The sequence below is a fragment of the Scyliorhinus canicula genome, chromosome 6 (assembly GCF_902713615.1).
Source record: "Scyliorhinus canicula chromosome 6, sScyCan1.1, whole genome shotgun sequence".
NCBI lineage: Eukaryota > Metazoa > Chordata > Chondrichthyes > Carcharhiniformes > Scyliorhinidae > Scyliorhinus > Scyliorhinus canicula.
In genome coordinates, this window is record NC_052151.1 from 130,550,863 (window position 1) to 130,569,792 (window position 18,930).

General features: G+C 42.4%; 1 protein-coding gene across 2 annotated transcripts in view; it reads left to right on the forward strand.

The window, feature by feature from the left end:
- Window positions 1-3,345: 3,345 nt before the first annotated feature.
- Window positions 3,346-18,930, forward strand: part of LOC119967495 (cytosolic 5'-nucleotidase 1A-like) — a 168,858-nt gene continuing 153,273 nt past the window's right edge. For both annotated transcript variants that reach the window (XM_038800138.1, XM_038800139.1), the window contains exons 1-3: window positions 3,346-3,677; window positions 3,769-3,936; window positions 15,814-15,943. In XM_038800138.1, the coding sequence (XP_038656066.1) occupies window positions 3,522-3,677; window positions 3,769-3,936; window positions 15,814-15,943 (454 nt within the window). In that variant the 5' untranslated portion in view covers window positions 3,346-3,521. The remainder of the gene's footprint in view (window positions 3,678-3,768; window positions 3,937-15,813; window positions 15,944-18,930) is intronic.

Here is an 18,930-nt window from a genome sequence, read left to right on the forward strand (position 1 = left end):
CTGATTCCATGGTCTTTCCTTACTGTTTCTTAAGACGATTAAATTGATGAGACCATCAATTCACGTGACACGTGGTTAGAAGCGAACAGTGGTTTTAATTGTCTTACAACAGAGCCTGCCTGTAACGAGATGAACTCTATATGAACTGGCAGGCAGGCTCACAACAGCAACCTTTATACTTCTGGTTAGGGGAAGTAGCCATGGGCGGAGTCATGGGCGGAGCCAAGGATGGAGCCCAGTACAAGCTGCTCATCTCCCCCTGTGGGTAGAGCTGCGCAACTACACATGATCTAGGACAAGGTATAGGCTCAACACCAATACAGTGTGGATTATTAGTGTTCATAATTCACCACACTAGCTTAACTAATAGCAGTCTATTTTCAACAAACATCATTTCAATCACATGTTGTGTCGATCCTGTACTTCCTATTTGGAGGATAAAAATACCTGCAAAACAGGCCTCCTGTCTGCTTTTATATCCATTTATACCCTGAGCTAGTAAAAAATCTATTGATCAAGGTTTAAATGAATAGAGCTAACATCTACCGTTCTTTTTTAATGGGAAAGAATCCCAAACTTTTACCAACCTTTGAGGGAAGTGCTCCTACTTTTTCCTCTGAATACCTTAGCTTCAATTTAAAGTTTCGTTCTTTCATCAGAGACTTTTCCCTACTGATAAAAGTCTCCCTATTTATCAAATTCCTAAACCTGTTAAAATAAAATTGCTTTGATCTTTTTACAATCCAATGTATGCAAGTCTAATCTATGTAATCAATCCTTTTCCTCTTAATAGTTTTATTTTAATTTGCAATTCTATCCCTCTGTTTTGATGAGACTCCATTACCCTGGACAATCCTTTTTCCTCTAACATTGTTGCAACTTTGATATCCCTTGCAAGTTTCTCTCCACAGTCCAAGTTTCAGTTCCTATCATTTTCTCATCTTCCTTTACATTTCATAGAATTTACAGTGCAGAAGGAGGCCATTTGGCCCATCGAGTCTCCACCGGCTCTTGGAAAGAGCACCCTACCCAAGGTCAACACCTCCACCCTATCCCCATAACCCAATAACCCCACACAACACTAAGGGCAATTTTGGACACTAAGGGCAATTTATCATGGCCAATCCACCTAACCTGCACATCTTTGGACTGTGGGAGGAAACCGGAGCACCCGGAGGAAACCCATGCACACACGGGGAGGATGTGCAGACTCGCACAGACGGTGACCCACGCCAGAATCGAACCTGGGACCCTGGAGCTGTGAAGCAATTGTGCTATCCACAATGCTACCGTGCTGCCATTTCTCATGTGGCCATGTAAAATGGTGACCTGCAAAGGACCATGGGAATTGTGGTCAATTTGGTACACGGACAGGTACACAGCCTCTGTGTATTTTGCAAAGAAACCAGACTTGGCAGAAACTTGTATCCATTAAGAGTCGACCACCATTTCCCCCAGGACAATAGAGTTTGAATCAAGGAGTTACAACAGTAGCAGACTAGCCGGTGCCACGCCCCATTATTTGGAAAGGCCTACGTGCCTGCGACAATGATAGCTGCGACCCGCCCCGCTATTGAGGTATCCGCCACCTAATTGGCTGAGATCGATGAGGGTGATTGAAAACCCTATCGATCCGTTGGACCTGGAGTAAGGACCACCCTTACTCCAGGGTGCAAAAGAGACAAAGGATAAAAAGCCCTGCGCACTAGAGATCTGTCTCTTTGGGACCGGCCTGAGCGCAACCAACTGTAGCAGAACAATCAAGTTCAAGGACCCGCAACCATTCCTGAAGGATGAGTCCAGCTGAGACGAACCCAACAACTTCCAACCGACCACGTGGATCCAGATAAAGGCCTTATCTTGCACAGTGCCAGTCACTGGAAGTTAAGTAAAGGTCATCTAAGTCATTAGGTGTAGTACGGAGCCGCGTGTATGATTGCATGGAGATACAAGTCTTGTATTATTAATAAACTGTGTTTTTGAGCTAATATTGTGGTCATTTGGTCAATATAAGAAACAGCTTGTGGTTCACATAAAGAGTAAGAAACAGCAACGCTCCCAAGGGCGTGCAGCTTTTTTTGCTCACTCTGAAATGAAAGGCATTTGAGAATGCTTCTGCTCAGTTTGAGCAGGGTGATGCAAATGCAATAACCACTACACTACAGATATACTGCGCTCACAATGAATGGAAGGTAGACTGGGGTAAACTGGATTAATGATATCAATTACCATGGGTTTCTGAGATGTGTTTGAACTCTTTACAGGTCAACTAATTATAAAAAGGTCACTCCTTAAAGAGGCACTGTCTGAAACAAGGAGCAAAGGAAACTTAAACACTCAAACTGTGATTAAAAGGGCCCATAAAAGCACAGATTTTCTTCTTAAATTGACCTCATTTTCTTTGCCTTTAACTGGAGGTTGTTTGGAATAACGAGAGCTCCATTATATAGGTGCACTGCATCCTATCAAGATGAGACAGGCTATATGAAGCGGCTGGTTTATTTGCTCCTACTGTCCCTAATCACCCCTCAGCACACTTAACATTCCAAATCATTGATGCGAGTCTAAACAAAGTGCACCGCGGGGGAAATTTATTAAACTGATTCAGTTAATAGTTTTCTGTTGGAAGTACAGTAGAGTTCGGGGAATTAATCCCTTGATTCCTGAATCAAACATTAAGAGATACGCTTCAATGAATGAATGTACGCAACAACAAAAAAAACATTTTACCAGATTAAATCCCTGCACCGGTTACTCACTTGAGCCAGTTATATCATAAAATGGTTAAAACAATAATCATTTAAACAATACAGTTATGCATTCGACCATCAGACCTCGCAGTGCACTTTAGAGGCAATTAAGTATTTGTGAAGTGCAGTCACCCTTACTCCCACATGATGTTATTGGGTAGTACAATCATGATCAGATAATTTGTGTGGGATAAATATTGGCCAGGGCACGATGAATAACTCCCCTACTCTTTGTGGAATAGTGCCATGGGATAGTTTCCACCTCTCCAGCAATGCTGTCCAGATACAAAACGTTGGATGCGAAAAATGAAAGTATTTTACTGAAATATGAAGGTATCATTCGAAAAGTATAAGCAATAAATACAAAAATAAATACAGGTAACTTATCAATGGCGAATTTTTAAACATTTTCATGAATAGAGAATGTATGGTACATTTCAGTCGTAAGGCTTGCAATGGTCAGAGGTAGATAGCCGGGTGCATCACACAGCCCCCATACTCTTACCTAGTGGCACAGAGTTACAGACGTGTCCACCGCCTTTTCTTGTGACAGGGGCAAGTGTTTGTGACGCCGCCGTGTGTAACTTGTTGGAGGAGCGGCTGGGTGGGGAGGCACAAGACAAAGATTCACCCCTGACACACAAGCCAAAGATTCATCCCTGACACAAACGTTTCTGACGTTAACACGACCTTGCTCCATCCAGCCGCCTTCACTGCAACGGCAGCACCTCGGTTGGTGACTTGGGAGGCAACAAGGGAAAGCGAGTTAAGATGAGTGACACAGGCCTCTACGCTCTTGAAGACTTAGACATTTGCGCCGTACCCATACCAGAAAGATCCTCGTCAACGAAAAGGACCCGAGGAGCAAATGCATCGACCAACCCAATGTCCGATCGGGACAGAAATCAACTGCAAGTACAGTTAGAGGTGGGGCAAAGTAGCTGTTAGACCCATGTGTACAACTGGGGAGAAAATAAAAGATTTGAGAGAAACTTCTAAACCGGTTTCTTGTTTTCAGAGCAACCCTCACCAGGCCATCACCATCGCAGTGTCCTCCAGGACACTCTTTAACATGGCTGATGAAAGGGCCATCTATGAGTCTGACGGGCTGGAGTCTTACGTGAAATACCAACTGGACCACGAAAACGAACCACTCAAGAAAGGATTAGCCTTCGCCTTAATGAAGGTAGGACTCCAGCGTCCTCTTAGGATTCATCCTGGTGCTGAGCATCCCCTATTGCTGAATCAATTTGATACATTGTAAGTAGACCATTGGAAACAAATATTACTCAGTAACAACTTTCCTTCTTGCCAGCACAACGTGCATTTTTAGCTCCGTGAAGAAAGCTCTTTCAGAAATAGGTTGAGCATATTCTGTGGGCCTGTTGACAGACCTTGATTTTGCATAGGGTCCAAGATATATTTAATCCGGACTCCAGATTATGTATAATCTTCATCTCAAAGTGGGTGAGAGGGCTACGGTGATCAGTCATAATTCCATTCCCATTTCAAAATCATACATCCTGTCCTTTGGTTATTCATAGTTAACATGCAAAATCTGCATTAATTTTGGAAGCAGAGAAATAGAAGTACCGGGATTGTTATAGAAATCAGGCAGTGGACCCTCCAGTTCTCCAATTACATGGTACCACAATAATGAGGTTGTTAACAAAACATGGCAATCATAATCAATCTTTCCTCAAATAAGAGGACCAAAAGTGTGCATAATACTCCAGGTGTGGTCTCGCCAATACGTTGTTTAGTTGCAACAACACTTCCTTACCTATACTCTATTCCTTTAGCTATAAATGCCAATATTTTATTTGCTTTCTTTACTATCTGCTGTACCTGTATGCTCGTTTTCTGTGACTCATGTCCCTCTGCAACGGAGCACCCCAACATCGTTCCCCATTTAGATATGTTGCTTCCCATTTTTCCAACCAAAATGCATGACCTCATACTTGTCCACCTTAAACTCCATATACCACATTTTGGCCCACTCTCCTAATCTATTTATATCCATTTGTGAGGTTCGTATTTCGTCCGCGATTTATTGTCCCATCTATTTTTGTGTCATCTGCAATTTGGCTATAGAACCTTCTATCACTGTATCCAAGTCGTTTATATAGATTGTAGATAGCTGGGGCCCAAGGGATCAAAACCTGTGGCACTCCACTACTTACATCTTGCCATCCAGAAAAAGACCCACTTATCCCAACTCGATGTCTTCTGTTTGTCAGCCAGTCTTCTAGCCAAGCTAATAAATTACCTTTATTTCCATGAGATCTAAACTTGTGAACTAAACTTCTGTGCGGCACCTTATGACATGCCTTCCTGAAGTCCAGATATACTACATCTACAGGATCCCCATTATCCACTTTGCCAGTTACGTCTTTGAAGAACACTGACAAATTTGTCAACCATGATTTGCCCTTCATAAATCCATGCTGACTGATGGATAGCATTTTCACTTTCCAAATGTCCTGATATTATTTCCTCAATAAATGATTCTAACAATTTCCCAACAACAGATATTAAACTAGCTAGTCTCTAATTTCCCACATTCTGCCTCCCTCCCTTTTTGAATAAGAGCGTTACTTTAGTATTTTTCCAATCTAATGTCCAGGGAATTTTGGAATATTATAACCAATAGATCCACAGTCTCCACTGCCATTTCCTTCAACACCCTAGGATGTAGGCCATCAGGCCCGGGGGACTTGTCTGTCCTCAATCCCAATAGTTTGTTCAGTACCATTTCTGTATTGATGTTAATTGTTCTAAGTTCCACCCTTTCTATTGTCTATGAATCGCCCATTCCTATAGGAATGGCACTCGTGTCCCCACTGTGAAATCTGAGGCAAAATATTGATTTAACATCTTTGCCATTTCTGTGTTCCCCACTCTTAACTCTCTGGTTTCATCTAACAAGGGACCAACATTCACTTTAGTGACTCACTTCCTTTTCTGTGCTTATAGAAGTTTTTGCTATCCTTTTTGATATTTTCCACTAGTCTTCTTTTGTAATATATCTTAGCTCTTTTTAACACATTTTTAGTATTGGTTTATGTTTGAAAATTTCCCAATATTCCAGCCTGCAACTGGTCTTTGCAATATGATATATCTTAGTGTTTAATTTATATTGTCCTTGACCTCCTTGTTTGGCCATGGATGTTTTTTTTACCTATCTTACCATCTTTCTTCCTCACTGGGATATATTTTAGTTGTGAGGAATTGAGTATCTCCTTAAACAACTACCACTGCTCATCAGCTGTCCTATCTTTTAGACTTTCTGTCCACTGTACTCGGGCCAAACTTGTCCTCATACCTATGAAATTTCCTTTGTTTAATTCTAGAACGCTAGTGGGGGACTCCACATTCTCACCCCCAAACTGAATTTTGAATTCTACCATACTATGGTCACTACTCCCTAGAAGATCCTCAACTATGAGGTCATTAATTAAACCCTCCTCATTACACAATTAAATTTAGTTTTCTGGGTTTCTTTACGGGTCCACTATGCCCAACAAAGTCAAACCCCCCCCCCACCTTCCTCCCACGGTCACACTTCCCCTTTATGCTTTCCCCGGCCCCGCAAACAAGGACCTCATCCCCACCACCCTCTTCACCAGAGCCTGCCAACTTGACCCTGGCAAAATCTCTTTCCCCCACCCTCCCAAATTTGGTGTCCAATCTCAGCGATGATTTCCACTGTGGACTACCTGTAATACCAACAGTGGCCACTGCTCCTGCCTGGCCTGATGAGGCCGGCAGGTCCCTGAAGTAGAACTTCCAGTTCCTAAGGTGTAAAAATCCTGCTCTTCCAGAATAAAACAGCTAGTTGACAGTCAGATTGCAGCAGGGCAGCCAATTCTTCCCTGGGTTATCTTCGCTCCAATTTTATACCAGGGGTGGAGGGACTATGAGAATCTGAGGGCTCGGGATGCCCGAATGCATGAATCTCAAAAGGCGAGTATGCAGATACAGAAAGTAATTAAGAAAGCTAATAGAGTGTTACCATTTATTGCGAGAGGGATTGAATACAAAAGTAGATAGGTTATACATTAGTTATACAGGGCATTGTTGAGACCTCACCTGGAGTACTAAGTTTCGAAGAATGAAAGGAGATCTTATTGAGGTATGTAAGATGCTAAAGTGGATTGACTGGGCAGATGTAGAGTGGATGTTTCCCCTTGTTGGACCATCTAGAACAAGAGGCCATGGCTTTAAGCTAAATGCTGGCAGATTTAAAACAGAAATGAGGAGCAATTACTGCACTCAAAGGGTCGTGAATCTGTGGCATTTTCTACCCCAGGGTGCAGTGGATGTTGGAACACTAAACAAATTAAAAGTAGCAAATTTGCACAGTCATGGAAACATAGAAAATAGGAACAGGAGCAGGCCATTTGGCCCTTTGAACCTGCTCCGCATTCATTATGATCATGGTTAATCATCCAACTCCATAACCTGTTCCCGCTTTCCCCCATATCTTCCCTTCACCCCAAGTGCTCTATCTAACTCATTCTTGAAAACATGCAATATTTTGGCCTGGACTACTTTCTGTAGTAGCGAATTCCACAGGCTCACAAATCTCTGGCTGCAGACATTTCATAGAATTTACAGTGCAGAAGGAGGCCATTCAGCCCATCGAGTCTGCACCGGCTCTTGGAAAGAGCACCTGACCCTATCTCCATAACCCAGTAACCCCACCCAACACTAAGGGCAATTTTGGACACTAAGGGCAATTTATCATGGCCAATCCACCTAACCTGCACATCTTTGGACTGTGGGAGGAAACCGGAGCACCCGGAGGAAACCCACGCACACACGGGGAGGATGTGCAGACTCCGCACAGACAGTGACCCAAGCCGGAATTGAACCTGGGACCCTGGAGCTGTGAAGCGATTGTGCTATCCACAATGCTACCGTGCTGCCCTCCTCATATCAGTCCTAAATGATCTACCCTATATCCTCGTAGTGTGATCCCTGATTCTGGGCTTCCCTGCCATCGGGAACATCCTTCCTACACCTACCCTGTTAGAATTTTATAGGTTTCAATGAGATCCCCCTCGTTCTTCTGAATTCCAGCAAATATAATCCCAACCGACTCAATCTCTGCTCATCGGTCAGTCCCCACATCCTGGGAATCAGTCTGGTGAACGTTCGCTGCACTTCCTTTAAAGCAAGAAAGTTCTTCCTCAGATAAGGAGACCAAACTGCACACAATATTCCAGGTGTGGTCTCACTAAGGCCCTGTATAATTGCAGCAAGACATCCCTGCTCCTGTACCTGAATCCTCTTGCTATGAATTCCAACATACCTTTAGCCTTCTTTACCGCCTGCTGCACCCGAGTGCTTACTTTCAGTGACTAGTGTACGAGGTGCTGTTGCACATTCAGATAATCCGCCTTCTGATTTTTCTACCAAAGTGGATAATCTTCAATATCCACATTATACTGCATCTGCCATTCATTGGCTCACTCACTCAACTTGTACAAATCACACTGAAGCATCTCTGCATCTTCCTCAAAGATCACCCTCCCACCCAGCTTTATGTTATCTACACATTTGGAGATATTGGGCGCGATTCTCCCAAAACGGGAGAAATCGTAAGGCTGGCGTCAAACCCGGGCGGGTTTGACGCCAGCGCGCCCCTTCCCGACCGGGAACCGATTCTGGTCCCGGTCGGGGCTAGCAGCCCGACGCCGCAAGCTCCGGCATCACGGGCTTAACGAATTTCGTTAAGCCCGCTTGCCGGAGTTAGCGCCGGCTGATGCGTCATATGACGTCAGCCGCGCATGCGCGGATTGGAAGACTTCAACCCGCGCATGCGCGGATGACGTCATCGCGTATTTGCGCGAAACCCGCGCATGCGCGCGCCGGGATGCCCCTCAGCCGCCCCGCGAATGGATACTGCGGGGCGGCGGAAGGACAAATAGTGCGCGGGCATCGGGCCCGCTGCCCGCGATCGGTGGGCACCCTTGGCACGGCCGTGGTACTGCCGTGCCAATCGGTGCCATGGTTATAAAAAGCGAGTTGTTCCCGCCGTTTTTACGAACGGCCAGACCAGGTCTGTTTGCCGTTCGTAAAAACTGCGTAAAGGGCTGGGACTTCGGCCCATCGAACAGCTGTGAATCGCTGCCGGCCGTAAAAAAACGGCGGCAGCGATTCGTGTCGGGAGTTGGGCAGGGGGGGGGGAAGAATAGCGGGAGGGCGGGAAAAATGTCGGGAAGGCCCTCCCGCTATTCTCCGACCCGTCGTGGGGGTCGGAGAATTTCGCCCATTGTGTTTAGTTCCTGCATTTAAATCATTAATACATATTGGGAATAACTAGACACTGCCTGCCATCAGAAAAAGACCCATTTATTCCTGCTCTTTGTTTCCTGTCTGCCAACCAGTTTCTATTCTCTCGATACACAAATCCAATATGTTTAATTTTACATGCGGATCTCTTATGTGGGGCTTTGTCGATAGCCTACTGAAAGCCCAAATAAACTACATCAATTGTACCCCCTCATCAACTCTACTACAGTAGTTACATCCTTGAAGAATTCCAGTAAATTTATCAACCACGATTTCCCTTTTGTAAATCTATGCTGACTCTGTCTAATTCTGCCACTGTTTTGCAAGTGCTCTGCTATTAAATGTTTTATAATGGACTACTATAGCATTTTCCCCACTACTGACAAAGGCTTATTGACCTATTATTCCCTGTTTTATCTCGAATACCCTTTTTAAATAGTGAGGTTATATTAGCTACCCTCCAATCTGGAGGAACTGTTCCAGAGTCTATAGACTCTTGGAAGATGACCACCAGCGCATCCACTATCTCTCGGGCCACTTCCTTAAGTACTCTAGGGTGTAGATTATCAGGCCCTGGGGATTTATCGGTCTTCAATCCCATCAATGTCTCCAGTACCATTTCCCTACGAATACTAATTTTCTCCCTCTCACTAAACCCTGTGTTCCTCAACATTTCTGGTATGTTATTTGTGTCTTCCTTTATGAAGACAGAACCAAAGTAGGTATTCAGTTGATGAACCATTTCTTTGTTCCACATTATAAATTCCTTTCTTTCTGACCATAGGGGATCTGCATATGTCTTCGCTAATTTTTTTCTTTTTACATACGTATAGAAACTTTAACAGTCACTTTTTGCATTCTCCGCAAGATTTACTTAGAACAAAGAATAAATAATAAAGAAAAGTACAGCACAGGAACAGGCCCTTCGGCCCTCCAAGACCATGCTGCCCGTCTAAACTAAAATCTTCGACACTTCCTGGGTCCGTATCCTTCTATTCCCATCCTATTCATGTATTTGTCAAGATGCCCCTTAAATGTCACTATTGTCCCTGCTTCCACCACCTCCTCCGGCAGCGAGTTCCAGGCATCCACTACCCTCTGTGTAAAAAAACTTGCCTTGTACATCTCCTCTAAACCTTGCCCCTCGCACCTTAAACCTATGTCCCCTAGTAACTGACCCCTCTACCCGGGGGAAAAGCCTCTGACTATCCACTCTATGCCCCTCATAATTTTGTAGATCTCTATCAGGTCACCCCTCAACCTCCATTATTCCAGTGAGAACAAACCGAGTTTATTCAACTGCTCCTCATAGCTAATGCCCTCCATACCAGGCAACATCCTGGTAAATCTCTTCTGCACCCTCTCTAAAGCCTCCACATCCTTCTGGTAGTGTGGCGACCAGAATTGAACACTATACTCCAAGTGTGGTCAAACTCACTTTGTTACTCTGTTTTACCAGAAATTAAAGAAACCATTTGAAACATAACCCCCTTATAAAACCTAATTCGTAACAATGTGGACATTTCAAAGAAAGAATAGATGATATGATTTAAGCTGGGGACTGAATTATGTCTGTACATCTTGATCCTCACTCCTGTATTATATCAACCAGTGAAGACACATTACGTGTGATATCTATCTTGTCTCTCATTTCTTATGTTGCTTTTTCTCACACTATCCCTTTAAAAGTGAAATAAAGGGGACGTTGTTCAGATTGTTCTACAAATGTTGTAGCAAGAAATGGGAAGATGCTCACTGGATAGATATAAGAAAATGTAAAAACATGCTAATAAGTTGATTGCAAAATTAAATGCGCAGAAAGAAACCGAGAAACAAATGTTGTGTTTCGGGCTATACGTTAAGTTAACTGGTGAGTTGCAGAGAAATTGTGGCTCTCAGCAGCTCTCCGCTCTCATCACTACCTCCTTTTTTGTTTCTTCATTCTTTCATGGGATGTGGGCATCACCATCAAGGCCAATATTTGTTGCCCATCCCTTGAACCTCTGTGGTTTCAGAGTTACATGTAGGCCAGACCAGCTAAGGATAGTGGATTTCCCACCCCAAAAGACGTTCATGAACCAGATGGGTTTTTACAACAATCAATATCAACTGTTAATTCCAGATTTTTATTGCATTCAAATTTCACCATCTTCTGTGGTGGGATTCAAATCCGGGTCCCCAGGTTACTAGTCCAGTGACAATACCACTACACCATTGCCTCTCCTTACACCCACTGCAACCCTCACACCTTCTTGCATAGAATTGGATAGAATTTTATAGCACAAAAACAGGCCACTTGTTCTGAAAGGTCTATGCCAATGTTTATGCCCCACATAAGCTTCACTGACTTTCCAAAGGCGACATGCTGAAAGTCTAAAGGCCTCCATGCTCAACTCACCTCTCCCATCTGTTCCCCTCCGAAGAGGTTTTGGTTGCTTTCAATGTTGAACTTGATTGTACTTTTAAAAAATAAATCATACGAAGATTTGGAAGGGCAATCTATCTGTCTCTCTGCGCAAAGGTATCAGCAATTTTATTGCAATAAAACACAGTTGTAATAGCTATAGATTTTCTACTTGCTTTAAAATTGAACTACTTTTTTAAATAGAACTTTGGAAAACCATACTGTGGAAGAAATTTAACATCATCACACTCAGTTTTTCAGTGTTATACCAATATTGGGAAGGAAGCAATTTTGTATTGTAATGTCCTTCAACCAATCTCCCTCCAAAATGCTGCCAAATTGGAAGGTGGCAATTTCTATAGACGCAGGCTACCTTCCCGAAACAGACCTGGTTAAACCACACCTGGAATACGGCAAATAGAATTGAGCAGCCACACCTTAGACAGGATATATTGACCTTGAAGGATTGCAGCATAGATTTACTAGAATGATACCCATATTCCAAAGGTTAAGCTACAAGAAGAGATTAAACAAAATAAAATTATATTCCCTAAAACTGAGAAGTTACGGGATGATTTGATTGTGGTGTTCAGAACATGAAGGAGAAAACAAGTAAGTTAGAATGAAATAAATTATTTCTGCTAGGTTAAAATTCTAGTACTGGAGGCATAACCAAAAATCAGAGTAAAATCTTTCAGGAGTTAAATTAGGTAAACATCTTCAAGCAAAAGGTAGTGGAAATTTGGAATTCTCTTCTGCAAATGACAATTGATGATCAATTATTAATTTTAAAACTAATCTCCCATCCAGGAGACATCAGCCTGGTTACTTTATAAAACTACTTAAATGGACAAATGGCTGGGCTGATAAAAGGGCTGTCATTGGCCACATGATGGTTTCTAAGCAGTTCAAACATGAACAAAGAATAACACATAAAACTCCTGGAATATAACACTCCTTGTATTGTATAAACATTCCAGCCAAGCCAAAACAATGGATTAGAAGACAAAATGTCTGCACCAACCAGCTATGAACAAAGGCAGAGCTATTTGTGACACCTTATCTCCAATGTTGTAATGGTTCCACAGTGACCTCCTTAAAACTTAACAAAATACCCTGCTCCCATGCCCACATGTCTGTTCTTGGCCTGCTGCAAAGTTCCAGTGAAGCGCAACGCAAAGTGGAGGTACAACATCTCATCTTCCGGTTAGGCACGCTACAGCCTTCCGGCCTGAACATCGAATTCAACAACTTCAGATGATCAGCCCCACCTCGACCCATTTGTTTTCATTTCATTTTAACTGTCTTTTGCCATTTCTTTCTTTCTTAATATACATTTAATTTCCCCCTCCCCCCAATCTTATCCACCTTTCCTGTACCTTTCTCCTCTTTGCTTCCCCCTTCCCCTCCCCCCACACCTACAGTTCATCCTCTGATGTTAGTTTTTCTGCAGTTTGGCCTTTTACATCTTTTGTTCTCTCTGGGGACTGCCATTAACACTCTTTCCCCATGGTATCTGTGGTCATTAGCACCCGGTTTCCCTGGGTTTCTGTGGCTATGACTCATCTTTCATTCTCACTCCGCAGTATAAATATTTCCCACTTTGTCTGTTAGCTTTGACAAAGAGTCATCGGACTCAAAACGTTAGCTCTTTTCTCTCCCTACACATGCTGCCAGACTTGCTGAGATTTTGCAGCATTTTCCCTTTCGTTCCTTAAAACTCATTAGGTTTTAACAAGAGTGCCTCATTAGTTGAATAGCATAACTCAACACCACCTTGTCACATGACCGAGACAAAGAGCTGTTTGAATTCCTTTAATTATACAGCTTTTGAATTTTATCTTCAGCTGTGGTTTAACCTCCAAAGAGAACTGGACTCTTGAACCCTACCCCTGTAGCGATATGCATAAGCAATTGTACATGAAAAAGTTTGACCTCCAACCACTAGGTGGCAGGCAAGTTATACATTGCGACACTGTAACCTAGGGGGAGTCTATAGGAGAAGTCATTGTGGTTAGTTGTGTTTGTGATTGTTCCAGTTTGTTAGTATTAGTTTCCAACCCACAGTTTGTTATGCAATGATAAATTCGACTAGTCAAAATTAGATGTTCTTTGGTACGCCGACTCAATCACTGTCACAGTAACATAACAATTTCTCTCCAAGTCTGATTTCCAGAATGAATCCTGTATTTCGTCTACAAGAGTGAATTAATTTTCAGAATACAAGAATACTTTGCTGCATCTTCAACAGACTCAAACTGCAATCGAGTTGCGACCGGACCAAGACCAAGAATGCTGCCACATAAAACCACCTGAAAGAGCCTTCATTTGACATTGACTTATTGGACTCATAACTCTTATTTTTATCACGGGCTTAATAATAATAATTTTTATTGCCACAAGTAGGCTTACATTAACACTGCGATGAAGTTTCTGTGAAAAGCGGCGAGTCGCCACATTCCGGCGCCTGTTCGGGTCACAGAGGGAAAATTCAGAATGTCCAAATGACCTAACAGCACGTCTTTCGCGACTTGTGGGAGAAAACTGGAGCACCCGGAGGAAACACACGCAGACACGGGGAGAACGTGCAGCCTCCACATAGACAGTGACCCAAGCCAGGAATCAAACCTGGGACCCTGGAGCTGTGAAGCAACAGTGCTAACCACTGTGCTACCATGCTGTCGCTTAGCTCTGGACTCCTGCCTTTCTCTGATCCCTCTTTTATTGTATGAGTGCAAAAAGGAGCAGATGTTTAGAAACCCCTACCCGTGCTTTGTGCGTGTATGTGTAAAACAAACCAACCTTTTTTATTTTACCTTGTCTCAAGCTTGCTGTGGAGTTATTAATAGAGGATTGGATCACTCCATAGTTGAAGGATTGGGGAAAATATGTCAACGTATAAAAGGAAGCTATCAAATATCAATAATATCTTTCTGTTTACGGATGGGTCGTGAGAGGTGAAATCAGGGCTGTTTAAATCAATTCCCCTCCTGTCCACAACACTGAGATGGATAGATTTTTATAAACCGTAGGCATTAAGGGTTGTGGGCAAAGTTGGGTATGGAGGTTTAGGTTACAGATTAACCCACGGATTGACTGACAGAAAGGTTTTGGGAGACCAAATTATCTATTCCTGTTCCTGTGTTCCATCTTGCCTGGGGTCCAAACACTGGTTGAAGAAATCTGTTTGAAATAGATCTATAAACGAACTTGCCCACCACTCTCTCCTCCAAGTTGCTCCAGTTCTTAAGCATCAAACAGCGACTATAAATGGACCACAAGACACTCCTTTAAGTTAGGACTGTTTTTTCTTATAGTTTTGATTTGTGCACAAAATGGGCCGCAGTAATAGTCCTCTTGGTTCCTCAAACATACTGTGGCTGTAGCCATCTTAGGCTCCTCTCCCCTAAGTTTGACACCCTGTGCTCCCTCCTCTCCCTGCACAGCTCCAATACTTGCAGGCTGTCTTGATGCCAGGATGGCTGACTGGCAACCACAGTTCACCATTTTATGTAAATGAGACCTGAGGTTCAGTTCATCTAACGTCTTCAGCTATGTCATTTTGTGCCAGAAATTGGTTCAAGTGAATTACTCACTCTCTATCTCTGTTAGCTTAACGTGTTTTTCAAAGTTTATTGAAAACTAAAAAAGTTGTGTAATCAGTGCACATCTTCATTCTGTTTTGCACACTCATACAAAGCTTGTGAAATTTGCCCCTAGCTTTTCTTCAGATAACATGTTGGATGGAGCTTTGGCATTCAAGCGAAAAGCCCACAACTCAGGCTAACTGGGAAGGGGCAAAAAAATATAACCTTGCCAATGAAGCTCACATCATGAGAATATGTAAGAGAAATAATAAAAACAACTTAACAAAAAAAATCATTGGAAGCGCAATATAAATATTCAATCTATTTGACTTTCTGCCGCTGTTGCATCTTGGGAAGTTGGATAAATTTCAAATAGTCAGTTTGTAACTTCTGAATTCAGCTGATAGTGTCTGAACTCAGAGCACAATCATTGGGTTTGACTGAGATTTTGGAAGAAGCTGTGAACTTCAAGTTAATTCCCTGATAAAGGCATTAAGAGGCACAAAGGACAACTCAATTGGTAGATGGTAGAACTATAGGGAAATAATAATTCAGTGTCACCGAGTGGGAGATAACTAACAAAGCAACAAGAGTCTGCGGACAGGAAAAGTCATGGGAAAATGTGGATTTAGGAAATTACAGTGGGGAAAGTTTGATATAAAAATGTGACTTAAAACTTGGCAGGAAACTTGTGCGAACATAAGATTTGTTTTATGTATATCTGCTATCTGAATTATATTGGTATAATGGGAAACCTGTATGTTATTCCTAGGCACTGGAGACAGTTAACTTCCGATTACATGAACTTTATCCTGGCAGTGATGAAATATTTGATATAGTTCTGATGACTAATAACCATGCCCAAGTAGGAGTGAGGCTGATAAACAGCATCAATCATTATGGTATGTATACTGTAATATGTCTTTTTTACAAATAGTAACAATTAATGCCAATAGTTTTATTCTATTAACTTTGAGTAAATTGGTGGAAATTGGCTTTTCTTAAAGCACATATAGATAACATCAAGGCAAGAACACAATTTATAAATGATATTCAATTTGTTAAAGCAATAGCAAAAAGAAATCAGCCATTCATGACACAAACCAAATTCTCAGGCAGGTGACGAACCACTTAACAAGTTGAAATCTTCTAAGTGTTATTAATGCAGCCCATGAAGTACAGAGCATCAGAAAATAATGGCAGTTTTGTCAGTAGAGAAAAGTAGATATCAATGACAAATTGCTTCAAGCTATACTCGTCAATGTAGTGGATTACTAGCCAATGGCATAATTTATTTGGTTGGTGGAAAATTAATCATAAATAAGCAAAGTATTGGCATTTATTGCAGTAGATCGATGAAGTATTAAGGGACCATTTTCCCACACATGCAAATGGATCAATTGGCCTCCTTCTCTGCTGGGAGACTCCAAAATTCTCCTGCAATTGTTAGGGTCCCAAAAATTTAGATGGGGCTAGGAAAGAGATTCTGGTCTGGGCATATAAGAAGCCAGGAGCTAAATTTGAAAAAAAAAACCAGAACCTCAAAGTTAATAATCTCTACTCGAGCCATGAGCAAATTGGCTTGGGTAAACGTGATTCAGGAGTTGAAGCATGGCTTCAAGGCCGATGTGGGAAGAATGGGTTTTGATTCATGGGCACTGGCACCAATATTGGGGGAACAGTGGAAGCTGTACCATTGGGATTGTCTTCATCTGAATCGTGCTCAGACTGGTATTCTGCCGAGTCGTATAACTAGGATGATGGGAGAGAAGGCTTGAAACTACATATATGGGGGGAGGATCACATGGGGGAAGATGTGGGAGATTAAGGGAAAGGCCAAATTCATAGAATAAGATAGCAATAAAGGGTAATGATAATCAGAAGATGTCAGGAAGATACAAAGCAAACAAACATAAAAGCGCAGCAGCAGATAAGTCCAGTATTTGCAAAAATGATAAGACAGAACGAAAGTCTTGGTATCTGAATGTGCATAGCATTTGTAACAAAACAGATGAATTGACAGCTCAAATGTAGATAAGAGTATGAACAATCTGCTAGCCATTATAGATACAAGGCTGCAAGGTGACCAAAGCTGAAAGCTACCTAATGAAGGATACTTGACATTTTGGAAGGACAGGAAGCTCGGAAAAGGTGGTGGGGTTAATTAAGGATGATATTCACATAACAGTGAGATATGAGCTTAGTTCTGAAGTTGTAATCATAGAATTTACAGTGCAGAAGGAGGCCATTCGGCCCATCGAGTCACCACTGGCCCTTGGAAAGAGCATCCTACTTAAGCCCAGACCTTCACCATATCCCCATCATCCAGTAACGCCACCTAACCTTTTTGGACACTTAAAGGCAATTTAGCATGGCTAATCCACCTAACGTGCACATCTTTGGGCTGTGGGAGAAACACCCAGAGGAAACCCACGCAGACACGGGGAGAACGTGCAGACTCCACACAGATAGCAACACACGCCGGGAATCAAACATTGGACCCTGCAGCTGTGAAGCAACAGTGCTAACTATTATGCTGTAAAATCAGTTTGGGTAGAGATAAAGAAAAACAAAGGTAAAAAGTCACTTGACATAGTTTATCGACCCCAGTAGTAACTACACTGCAGTATGGAGTATGCAGAAATAAATAATGGGGGCTTATAGGAAAGGTACTGCAACAATTGTGGGTCATTTTAATCTACATATAGATTGGACAAACTGGATTGGCAAAGTGAGACTGGAAGATGGCTTTACAGTGGTTTTGGACAATTTCTTTCAGCAGCCACTTCTAAAGCCAAAAAGAGAGCAGACTAGACATGGTAATTTATAATGAGAAAGGATTAATTAATGACCTGATCGTGAAGGAGCATCTAGGCACTAGTGATCATAACATAGTATAATTTCTATTTATTTGAGGATGAGAAGAGTGAGTCTAACACTTGGGTTTTAAGCTTAAATAAAGAGAATTACAAATGTATAAAGACAGAGCTGGCTAAAGCAAACTGGGAAAATAGGTTAAAGGGTAGGACAATAGAAATGTAGTGGAAGACGGTTAAGGGGATATGTCATAACACTCACAGAATCACACAGTGGAGAAAAGGCCCATTGGCCCATCAAGTTTGCACCAACACATAAAAAAAACACCTAATCCCATTTGCCAGAACTTGACCCATCACCTTTAATCTCACCTCATGAGGCACATCAACTCCATACTCCCAGAATGCCTAGATCCACTGCAATTCACATATTTACGCAACCGGTCCACAGCAGACGCCATCAGCCCTGGCTCTACACATCCCTGAAGCATCTTGACAACAGGGACTCCCACATCAGACTCCTATTTATTGACTACAGCTCTGCCTTCAACTCCATAAATCCATTAATCCCAGATCTGAAGGGGTTGGATTATGAGGAGAGGTTGAGTAGACTGGGACTGTACTCGTTGGAATTTAGAAGGATGAGGGGGGATCTTATAGAAACATTTAAAATTATGAAGGGAATAGATAGGATAGATGCGGGCAGGTTGTTTCCACTGGCGGGTGACAGCAGAACTAGGGGGCATAGCCTCAAAATAAGGGGAAGTAGATTTAGAACTGAGTTTAGGAGGAACTTCTTCACCCAAAGGGTTGTGAATCTATGGAATTCCTTGCCCAGTGAAGCAGTTGAGGCTCCTTCATTACATGTTTTTAAGGTAAAGATAGATAGTTTTTTGAAGAATAAAGGGATTAAGGGTTATGGTGTTCGGGCCGGAAAGTGGAGCTGAGTCCACAAAAGATCAGCCATGATCTCATTGAATGGCGGAGCAGGCTCGAGGGGCCAGATGGCCTACTCCTGCTCCTATTTCTTATGTTCTTATGTTCTTATAAACCCAACCAAGTTTATATCAAAG